At 40.1% G+C, this 12,187-nt stretch overlaps 1 protein-coding gene across 6 annotated transcripts in view; it reads right to left on the bottom strand.

The window, feature by feature from the left end:
- PAN3 (poly(A) specific ribonuclease subunit PAN3) overlaps positions 1-12,187 on the bottom strand; it is an 83,198-nt gene that overhangs the window by 12,501 nt on the left and 58,510 nt on the right. For 5 of the 6 annotated variants that reach the window (XM_061457578.1, XM_061457575.1, XM_061457574.1 and 2 more), the window contains 2 exons: positions 5,697-5,862; positions 5,208-5,295 (listed from right to left, as the gene is read on the bottom strand). In XM_061457578.1, the coding sequence (XP_061313562.1) occupies positions 5,208-5,295; positions 5,697-5,862 (254 nt within the window). Of the gene's footprint in view, positions 1-5,207; positions 5,296-5,696; positions 5,863-12,187 lie in introns of those variants that run through there. The other variant, XM_061457580.1, reaches the window with a different exon arrangement.

Genomic DNA, 12,187 nt, shown 5'->3' on the forward strand with positions numbered 1-12,187 from the left:
CCCTGAGATACTGAAAATACGCAACTTCAAGCAAGACCCTATGAAAACAGTCTTCTTTACACAGCTGTTTTCATAATAGATTCCATTAGATTTTAAAAATGGTTAAGAAAGTCTTAAATTAACATCAGACATGAAATTTTAAATTCAGGGGTTTGAGCATTTGACTCACAACCATAATTTGTTTTGCAGGTTACATCTAATAGAAAAACTAGCAGAGACAATAGACCAGTGCAGCCTCAAACACACATACAACAAATTACAGTCAATGCTTAACTTGTTTTAGTTGCAAAGTGGCTTGGATTCATCCCACTAATTTCAGGAACTTAAACTTCATGCAATTCAGTTAAGAGTCTGATCAATTTAAGATGTTGGTAATTCTGCAATACAATATGGATCTTGAGTAGGCCGAATTGCTCTCTGGAGGTGCTTCACTATTCACTGACAGCCAAAACCCTTAAGAAAAAACATTATTACAATGCCCCATGTTTAAAGACTTAAAAGTGCACAAAGGGAGGCAGTAATTTTCCTGTGTAATAAGGGAATCAGCGTACCTTGAATTGGAAAGGACCTTTAAGTATAAGGATCAGGATTTATGGAAGTCTGATTCCTATTTTAGAAGGCGCAAAACCACCATCCACTGACCAGCTCTATCCACGAAGACAGCATACGCAACATCTCAGAAACAGAGGTATCACAGTATGCTAGAGATTGGAAGGGACCTCGAAAGATCATCTAGTCCAATCCCCCTGCCAGAGCAGGAACACCTAGATAATGTTACACAGGAATGTGTCCAGGCGGGTTTTGAATGTCTCCAGGGAAGGAGACTCCACAACCTCCCTGGACAGCCTGTTCCAGTGTTCCATCACCCTCACTGAGAAGAAGTTTCTTCTCAAGTTTAAGTGGAACCTCTTGTGTTCCAGTTTGTACCCATTACCCCTTGTCCTATCATTGTTTGCCACTGAGTAGAGCCTGGCTCCATCCTCGTGACACTCCCCCTTTATATATTTATAGACACTTTATAAGGTCACCCCTCAGTCTCCTCCTCTCCAAACTATAGAGACCCAGCTCCCTCAGTCTTTCCTCATAAGGGAGATGCTCCACTCCCTTAACCATCTTAGTTGCCCTGCGCTGGACTCTCTCCAGCAGCTCCCTGTCCTTCTTGAACTGAGGGGCCCAGAACTGGACACAATATTCCAGATGGGGTCTCACCAGGGCAGAGTAGAGGGGAAGGAGGACCTCTCTCGACCTACTAACCACCCCCCTTCTAATACACCCCAGGATGACATTGGCCTTCTTGGCCACAAGGGCACAGTGTTGGCTCATGGTCATCCTGTCGTCCACTAGGACCCCCAGGTCCCTCTCCCCTACACTGCTCTCTAACAGGTCATTTCCCAACCTATACTGGAACCTGGGGTTGTTCCTGCCCAGATGCAGGACTCTACACTTTCCCTTGTTATATTTCATCAAGTTATTCCCTGCCCAACTCTCCAGCCTGTCCAGGTCTCGCTGGATGGCAGCACAGCCTTCTGCCGTGTCAGCCACTCCTCCCAGCTTAGTGTCATCAGCAAACTTGCTGATTCCTATTTTAGAAGGGGCAAAACCACCATCCACTGACCAGCTCTATCCACGAAGACAGCATACGCAACATCTCAGCCTGTCCAGGCTCATTCCCTCATCTAAATCGTTGATGAATATATTAAATAATACTGGTCCTAGTACTGACCCTTGAGGCACTCCACTAGTTACAGGCCTCCAACTAGACTCAGCCCCATAGACTACAACTCTCTGGCTTCTCTCCTTCAGCCAGTTCGCAGTCCACCTCACCACCTGATCATCCAGTCCACACTTCCTCAATTTAGCTGTGAGGATGCTGTGGGAGACTGTGTCAAATGCTTTGCTGAAGTCAAGGCAGACCACATCCACCGCTCTGCCATCATCCATCCACCATGTTATTTCCTCATAAAAGGCTAAGAGATTGGTCAAACATGATTTACCCCTGGTGAAGCCATGCTGACTGCCCCTCATAACCCTCTTATCCTTGATATGCCTTAAGATGGCACCAAGGATAACAAGGAGGATCTGGTTGAAGCAGTAAGGGTTGAGGGCTGCCTTGGTTGCAGCGACCACGAGATGGTGGAGTTCAGGATCTTGTGTGGTAGGACTAGTAGAATAGCAAGTAGAATTGCAACCCTGGACTTTAGTGTATACACTGTATAGTACTTTTCAGATACATATGGATCACTGGTTCGTTTTGCCACAGACCTGCCTGAAGACTGACTATTAGGTGACAGTAAGTTGATTCTCAGCTTCAAGGAAAAATTTTACAACTTTTAAGTACAGGCTGCCTTTTGTTCAAAAATGTACCTTACTTGCAACTAATGGCTATTTAATTAGCAATTCAATTCATAAGTAACCTGTAACAACCTATCTTTTTATCTCCTGTAAGCATTCTAGTATAGATTTTATCACCATCTAGTTCATTGACAGAACTATTAAATAGCATTAGACTGAAAACCAGCCCCTGGAGACAAACTCAGAAACAGCTCTCTTCATTAGTATCTCCCTGTTATCAAATGAATTTCAAATATGTCAGTGAGCAACTTACTTGAGTTGGTACCCTTTCCCTTAGACATTTTAACATTTAAAAGGTACATACTACTATGCCAAATGCCCTGGAGACACCTCAGCATTTTCTACACTTGGCTTTATCAGACAGACATGTAAGCTAGTCAAATAAATCGAATTTTTTTTTTTTTTACACAATTCATTTTCCATAAACACTTTGAAACTGACAAGACTTTTGTTTATCCTGTTCCACGGCTTTGCTTGGATCAATACCAGCTCATCCTCTCTACAATTCTGTGGATTCATTTATCCTTTTAAGTTCTGGAATTGCCCTTAGAAGTGCTTCCAAGATCCGAGATTTTTTATTATTTATTTTTGTAAAGTCAACAGCAATACTTCAGATGCCTCTTCAGCTGGTTTCTTTAAATTTGGGGAGATGCATGTGAAAGTTATTTTGGTTTGCTAAATTAAGAATATTTACTTTGAGCAAATGTGACCTTATGGCCCTTGTTAAAACAATAAAACTTAGATTTTTTTTTTTCCCTTCATTTCTTATGGAAAGGACTCACTTTCATTATATTCCAAATACAGAAATATTTATTTAACCTTTTTACTGTTTCTTACATCACCATTTACGATTTTCCCATCTGTATCTTGTAATTGGTACAAGACTTAAGGACTGGGGGTGTGAAGTGATGTGCTGGAATTTATATAGGTTTAATGCCTTGTTTTAATACCATTCATATTTCATTTACTTATTTCCAGCTTCCCTTATTGGTGCCTTTATTTAACTCTTAAATGATCATATAAATTGATGTGTTTAACACAGCTTATAAAGAACAACTGCATTCCTTTTACATAGCCCCTAAGTGTTCTGGCCAAACTCTTTCCTATCTATATTAACAATGGGAAATAGCCAGAAAGTGACAAATGCTAACAAAAATACCTTCCTCCATAGAAGACAGCAACAAGGAAATGCATATTAGCTGGGCAGTAAACCAAGAGATAACCTACACTTTTAACAGTCACAGGAGTCCCAGAGGAATTCAGGAACTAGGTCATGGATCGAGAGGAAAAAGGACAAGCAGCAGCTGTTATTTTGTAATTTTATCTGGCTGGGGCAAACAAAGGTAGAGGATGATAAATGACGCCTGAATTTCAAGGAATGAACTCAGTCCAGAACCTCTGAAGGAACAAAATGGATAGTGAAAGCCTAGCCTTCATACAGGAAGCAACAAAAAAGAAGGCAAAAGAAGGCACTGTATTTTCTAACTCTAGTTTAGGTCTTCCAAACTATGTATTTAAGAGCACTTTGCTTCCAGTTTAGCAGTGATACCTGAACAACCTGGATATTAACTATATATAAAACATGCAAAAACATCCCCCTAAACAAAACTAGACGTTAAGTGTTGGGTTGATGTGGTAGCAAATGCGTTTGACAGATTTGTGTACGTGTATAGATTTGTATGGCCATATACATAATGCGTTTTGCTTTAAAATTACTTGAATGTCATAATATCTCAGGAGGATCTTATTCCCAGCTGCAATTAAAATTAAGTTTAAAGAAATACGCAGACAAAAAAATTCATCTCATTACCTTTTTAGGCATAGAATCCCTCACATTCCTATCTTCTCTCAGCTGTTTGCCACTAAATTATTACCAAAAGCCCATTGATATTGAGCTGGGGGAAAGCAAGGAATCCTTTGATTTACTACTCAAAGTACACTGAAAATTGCTTTACTGTATGATTCAAACCAAAGAACAAAAAAGAAGTTGCTATGTTCTAGGACATGGTCTCCAATAAGCTAGTTTCTGCCTGGCCAAAGCTCAAACGTTTCATTTATTACTGGAAGACTCTGAATGAACAATTTTGCACAGTGAATAAGCTCAAGTAATGAAAATAAATTAAGTCTAACTCCCTACTGTAGTCTTTCACTCCCTATACAAACAGGACGTGATGGATGCTGAAGCAATGTATTTAACCCTGAGGGAAAGTTAGGGAGTCAATCCTGTACAAGGTGATGCTCCAGATGACTGCAGAGACTTTTTGTTAAGTCTAAAGGGATTCTTAATTAAGGATTTATGCAGAGACCTCAGAATGCCAAGAAAGCACAGCAGAACTAGGAGCCTAAAACAAAGATACACTAGAACCTTTTAGGAGTGAGGAGAAAACTTAAGTGCACTTATTTAAAGGATCACTTACTCCTCTGTGAACAGGTATTCAATACTTCAATATTTTTGCCAAAATAACAAAGAGCAAAAACTGTCTGCTGAGCCATTTTTTTTTTATATTTCTACCACTAAATGTAAGGTTTTTCTCCTCCTTGCTCTAGAAATTTGTATTTCCAATCACTTCCAACTCAAATTTGTTAAATACTAATGGTTCAACCTGTTTGGTGAGTTTGCTGAAATTTTAGAAGCAGCACATAGCAAACTGAGCATTTGCATTTCTAAATTACAAGCAAATTTTAATAACGCAAAGCAGAACCAAGATCAAATCAGGAATGAAGAAACAGTCATTTAGAGACAGATATACTGGACTACAGTTTGATTAACATACTTGTCTTCCAGAAGGAACTGCACTGGTTTTCAGTACTCCCTGTACCAAGTCACCAACTGAACTATGGTGCTGCTGTCTTACCTGAAACTGAGCCATTAATGCCAGTGGATTATTTTGACTGTTGTCAAATGTCAAAACGTCAAAGATTCCAACACAGTTAACTCGCAACCTTTAGGAACAAGAAGAGAAAAGGAAGAAGCACCAATAAGTTTTGCTGGTTACTCAATCTTCCCTCTGGCATTCATTGAATGCTTTTTCTGACAAAAAAGAAAAAGTCATCAACATGCAGCAAATTACTGTGAAGCAGAATGTACTTACTTTACTATTTAATAAAATGCAACAAACTGTTTTCAGTGTACAAAAAAAACCAACACATTTCTAAATTGTCAGTAGTGCATCTGAACAGTATTAATGCATAAGTCTTCATAAAATAGGTTTAAAAGGAACTTTAATATATAAGTTTCAGCAAACTGTCTCATACCACTTAAAAGTAACAGAACTTTCTAGTTAGACTTTGCTATTTCTGAATAGAGGTCACATTAACACAGTAAGAATGAATGCTTTCATTACCTTGTTTTGCCTGTTACTAATATCTTTGTTGGATCCATAACTCGGCATGCCAGTCCTGCTGTGTGAATGGTCCGTAATGCAGAGCTCAGCTGCACAATATATGCCCATATCAAAGACTCTGGAAGCAATCCAGCATGCTGCCGTGGTAGAGGTCCATCATGCTGACCTAGAAGCAAAACACTGTAAGCATCAATAGAAGGCTACTGCACAAAATTCAAATTAGGACATTTTGAATTATACAATTAACTTGCTTATTTACCTCATTCAACTCTTAAAAGTCCCTGAAAGATGTATCTATTGTCCTTAAATGTTGGTTTGGGGTTGGGGCCTTTTTATGTCTGTTTATTTAGTTTAAGATGAGTTTTTTGGAAGGACACCACATTTTAAAATGTTAATGATTCATTAGACATTATTTTCACTCATATTAAGGAAAACCATGCTGATTTTTAAAGTTTAAGATGAATAATCACTACAAAAAGAACACCGGTTAGAAACTGCTGAAAGTGGGTGGTAAATCAAAATATGCAAGTATTTCAAAAGTAAAAATGCCAGTATTCTGAAACAATGAGCACAATAGCTACAACAGACACTGTTCTACCTCCTTTACTGTAGGAAGGCTTACGAATTAAGCTTTCTCTATCATGTGATAAGACAAAAACAAAATTAAGCTAGTCTCAAATTACATATACAAATCAGACTGGAAGATCTGGTGGCTAAACATCAACAAACAACTTCATGTAGGTTCTACCTTGACCCAGCTCCCTGACAAGTCCCCCATGAGTCCAGCAGGCCATATGAAATCAACACTTCACTTCCTTTCTAAATGGATTTGTAGTCCTCCTTTCAGAAGTAAAACTTATCCTTTGCAAAAAAAGAAACACCACCAAATTCTATACAGCAAAGAGTTTGAGTAACAACTGAGACAGAGATGAAAAAAATAAAGATCATAGAATGGTTAGGGCTGGAAAGGACCTTAAAATCATCTAGTTCCAACCCCCTGTCATGGTCAGGGACACCTCACACTAGACCATGTCACCCAAGGCCCTGTCCAAGCCAGCCTTGAACACTGCCAGGGATGAAGCATTTATAATTTCTTTCGGCAGCCTGTTCCAGTGCCTCACCACCCTCACAGTAAAGTACTTCTTCCTTGTATCTAACCTGAACTGCCCTTGTTTAAGTTTAAACCCATTACCCTGTGTCCTATCACTACAGCCCCTGATGAAGAGACCCTCCCTGCCAACCTTGGAGGCCCCCTTCAGATACTGGAAGGCTGCTATAGAGTCTCCACTCAGCTTCTCTTCTCCAGGCTGAAGAGCCCCAACTTTCTCATCTTGTGTTTGAACTGGAGGTGCTCCAGATCTCTTACCCTTGTCAACCCCTCTGGACCAGCTCCAACAGCTCCATGCCCTTACACTGAAGACACCAGAACTGCACCCAATACTCCAAGTGAGGTCTCACGGGAGCAGAGTAGAGGGGCAGGATCACCTCCTTCAACCTGCTGGTCACACTCCTTTTGATGCAGCCCAGGATACGGTTGGCTTTCTGGGCTGCGAGCGCACACTGAAGCCAGCTCATGTTCATTTTCTCATCAACCAACACCCCCAAGTCCTTCTCCACAGGGCTGCTCTGAATCTCTTCTCTGCCCAACCTGTAGCTGTGCCTGGGATTGCTCCAACCCAGGTGTAGGACCTTGCACTTTGCTTTGTTGAATTCCATGAGGTTGGCACTGGCCTGCCTCACAAGGTCAGGACACCTCGCCTGTGTCAAGGTCCCTCTGGATGGCATTCCTTCCCTCCAGGGTATCAACCAAACCACACAGCTTGGTGTCATCGGCAAACTTGCTGAGGGCGCACTCAATCCCACTGTCCACGTCACCAACAAAGATGTTGAACAAGAACAGTCCCAAAAGCAACTCCTGAGGGACACCACTCATTACTGGTCTCCAGCTGGACACTGAGCCACTGACCACAACTCTTTGTGTGTGGTCATCCAGCCAGTTCTTTATCCACTGAGTGGTCCATCCATCAAATTGATGTCTCTCCAATTTAGAGGCAAGGATGTTGTGTGGGACAGCACCAAGCACTTCGAACAAGTCCAGGTAGACAACATCAGCTGCTTTGCCATATCCATCAGTCCTATAGACCCATCATATAGAAGGCCACCAAATTGGTCAGGCAGGATTTCCCCTTAGTGAAGCCATGCTGGCTGTCACCAACCACCTCATTGTTTTTCATGTGCCTTAGCATGCCTTCCAGGAGAATCTGCTCCAAGATTTTGCCAGTCACAGAGGTGAGACTGACTGGTCTGTGATTCCCCGGGTCATCCATTTTCCCCTTCTTGAAAATGGGGGTTATATTTCCCTTTTTCAAGTTGTCAGGAACTTCACCTGCCATGCTTTTTCAAATATGGACAGCGGCTTAGCAACTTCATTTGCCAGCTCCTTCAGGACCTGCAGATGAATTTCATCAGGTCCCACAGACTTACACACATTCAGGTTCCTAGAAATGATCTTGAACCTGATCCTCTCCTACAGTGGGCCTAAGGTCTTCATTCCAACAGTCCCCGTATTTGCCTTCCAAGACTTGAGTAGCATGGCTAGAGCATCTGCTAGTGGAGACTGAGGGAAAGAAGTCATTGAGAATCTCAGTCTCCTCCAAATCCAGGGTAGCCAGTTCTCCCATTTCCTTCTGGAGAAGGCCCACTTTATCCCTAGATTGTCTTTTGTTAGCAACATACCTATAGAAGCCTTTCCTGTTACCTGACATCCCTGGTGAGACTCAATTCTAACTGGCTGCGCTCCTTTCCTTCAAACATTCATTTCCTGGGTTTTGTTGTTGGTTTTTTTTTTTAACCCTCCCTCTCCCTAGAGGGGCATATTAACATCTGTTCACTTGATCAAAGTAAGTCTGTGTGTGCGCCCTTGCATGTGTACATACAAACACACACAAATATACGCAAGAGTTAAAGAAAATGAAACATTACTGAAAATTTTTAACTCAGAAATTTTACAGATCTGGGGTTGATGGGCTTCGAATATTCCCAGCTTTCATTTCCAAGTTTTTGTTTGTTTATAAACTTTGGTTCATTTTTCAGTTATGAGGTGCTTTGGTTTAGATTATAAAAATCGAGACACCAACTCCTTTAAATAGCAACAAGCCTGGCACGTCTACTGAAGGCTGAATAGAATGAGATTTTTTTCTGGCCTCCTGATGAATCATTATGCAAATAACTTCCCACAAACCAGCATACCAGAAGTGTCACATACCAAACTTTATTCCCCTCATGATTCTCTCTTCTTCAGCATGACAAAAATTATGATGATAAAAAGTAATTGAGGAGATATCATCTCTTTTGTCAAGACTCTCTAGTTACTACTTGCTATAGAATACACTTTGTATTTCATGAACAGCAATGTGTGTGCTACACAGGAACGTGTATGGACACTGTAAGATTTCTTCACTGTAAGAGTTACTTCTGTATGAAATAAGTAAGTCCAGAACAGAAATCTTGCTACGATATGCCAAAGAGAGAGAAAAGCCAAAACTTAGGAGTTATTTTTCTGTATGCAACATCACCACTTGTCCTTTGATTTCCAGGTAAAGGCAATGTAAGCAAGAGAATATTCATAGAATCATAGAACAGTTGGGGTTGGAAAGGACCTTAAGATCATCTAGTTCCAACCCCCCACCATAGGCAGGGACACCTCACACTAAACCATATCACCCAAGGCCTCGTCCAACCTGGTCTTGAACACTGCCAGGGATGGAGCATTCACAACCTCCCTGGGCAACTTATTCCAGTGCCTCACCACCCTAACAGGAAAGAATTTCCTCCTTATATCCAGTCTAAACTTCCCCTGTTTAAGTTTTAACCCGTTACCCCTTGTCCTATCGCTACAGCCCCTAATGAAGGGTCCCTCCCCAGCATCCCTACAGGCCCTCTTCAAATACTTAATTCTTATTCAACTTAATGCTGAAAAGCTGAAAGATCAACATGGAGTTCAACACAGCTTCTTCCCCCCATCAGAAAATCCCAATCAAGCAACAACATTATTTTACTACTGGAAAGAATCACTTAAGTCCTACAGCCAAACCTAGGCTGCTGCTTTCAAACTGGCTGGCTGCACCCCGCATTCTCACGCACTAAAGGTACAAGCTAAAATGCTAGGGGAATCAGCTTTGAAATCTACCTGTTTAAAACAAGTAAGATTTAAAGCAGTTCAGTTTCCTGCAATGCTGACTACAAAGTCTGTCCCACAAGGCCCATCAGGCCTGCCACAGATGGTACTTGGGCAAGGACCCAAGGAGATGAGACCCAAAAGCTAACTATGCAGGCAAAACACTCAGCTGAAAGCTTTCCAAACAGTGCTGAAAACAGTGGAAAACATCACAAGAACATTAGAAAAACAGTATAAAAATTATCAGAATTACTTTACTCCAAAAAGTGGTATTTTAAATATTTCATGGCTGATTTGAGAAAGGCTTTCCATCACAGATTGGATCCACTGCCAAATCATGCAAAATTTCATATGCTCTCCCCACTTACTGCAGGGCAAACTCAGCTCTCCCACTACTTTAATCTCTTTGAGATGCAGAACACAGATATTAACAAAGAAGATTAAAAATATTAACAGTTGCCATTTAAAAAAAAAACAAAAACATACAGGTTATCCATCATTTTTCCTTGCCACATTAAGATAAAAATCATTGTCAGCACTTTCATATATTTAAATACTGTGGTATGATGATCTCAGTGGAATAAAAAGTGTACCTTTTGCCTGTTATGCCTGTGCGTACTACTTTAGTTTGTTAAAAAAAGCATTTAAATGAAATTCACTTCCCTAGAGCAATGCTAAAGCCAGGGATAGTCCCAGGGTGGAAGAAAGAGCTGGGACCACTGGCAGTAAGACCTATTTTATATCATCAGGAACACTGTCAGACGCATGCTAACAAACACCAATTCACATCACAGTTATGAGAAAAATCAGAAGCCCAATGAAAGATTTAGCTGCCCACTAAATTGAACCCCTCAGGACTGTAAATCAGTTTTTTACATTGAGAATTGTTCAGTATTTTCTTTCTGCTCCTGAATTCAAGTACTGAAAGTACAGTAAAAATAAAAATGCAGCAGCCTTCACTTCCCCTTCTCCAAGGGAAACTGGGCTTTTGTTTTACATCTCCCATTTTTCAACATACAGAAAGGTTCTGAACTACCAGTTTAACACTATATTTTGTAAAAAAATCTGAAGATACTTTGAATTTACTTCAAAAGAGTTATGGCTTTCGGCATAGGTATTTTAGGATAATTGCAAGTCACATATTTTGCCCTCACACCACTCACCCTGACTTTCAATATTCATATATTCTTTCTCCTCATAACAGTCTAACACATTTCTTTATCAATGAAAGGGGTATTTTGTTAGGAAAAAAACCACAAACAACAAACCACAAAACAAAACTAACAACAAAACCAAACAAACAAAAAAAAGAACAACAAAAAAAACAAAACCAAACATTCAACAACTGAGGATGCAAAAACTGTAATGTCAGCAGTGAAGTCCTTTTTTGTGCATTATGTACTAAAAAGGAAAACAAGATCCAGGAAACTTGTCTATCTTCATTAGAAAGTATCTGTTTGCTGAAAAACAGAATCTATGTTGCTGAAAACTATTCACAGCATGTACACCACCATTTAATTACTCAGAGCCCTTTTAATAAACAGACCATATTAAATGTATATCAAATCAATGACATATCAAAGGTATACTTATCTCTGCCAACCACAGATACTCATCAGGATAAAGAAAAAATGTTACTGGCAGCAGTGAATAGTTACTGTTGGTTTCCCAGGATTTTGCAGCCCATAGTTTTAAAGTACATACATTCAGAATGTGGTTTGCCATTTAATTATTGGACTGTTAGGAAAAACATCTCACTACTTCTGGTTTAATTTGCTAATTTAAAGAGATAGTTTCTGCAGAGATAGATGCACTAAATGTACTATAATCTGAAGTTGAGAGGCATCAGAAAGGTTGAAGAAACCAAACAAGTTCCAGAACAACAGAATTAATGTTTAGGCACTTCTGACAGAAATAAGAGTATTGAGGGAATATGTGGCTTAAGAATCAAACAAAAAGGCACTTTTCAAATATAGGTACTCTGAATAATAATTAACCAAAAAAGTCAGACTCCCAATTTTAAAACTTGTGTGAATTTAGAAAAATATGACAGAACATTGGACTATCACACTGTACCACCTAAAGACAGACGGTATCTCACTGCATAATGAACACAAGCTATAAATTCAGTAGCATTCTGAAGCAGCAAAGATATTACAGTATAAAAATCAATGTAAGCTGCTATTTCTTTCGTCCCCCACACCAAGCCCCTTTCAAAGTAGTTCTGTAACTGGGTCTGTAAATAACCTGGCAAAAATAAAGAACCCCGAGACTGACCACACTGACACCAGTGACATGCAAGACAGCTACATAA

The sequence above is a fragment of the Pezoporus flaviventris genome, unplaced genomic scaffold, assembly GCF_033815535.1.
Source record: "Pezoporus flaviventris isolate CSIRO_AGI_PZ_B2104156 unplaced genomic scaffold, CSIRO_AGI_Pfla_v1 ptg000025l, whole genome shotgun sequence".
Classification (NCBI taxonomy): domain Eukaryota; kingdom Metazoa; phylum Chordata; class Aves; order Psittaciformes; family Psittacidae; genus Pezoporus; species Pezoporus flaviventris.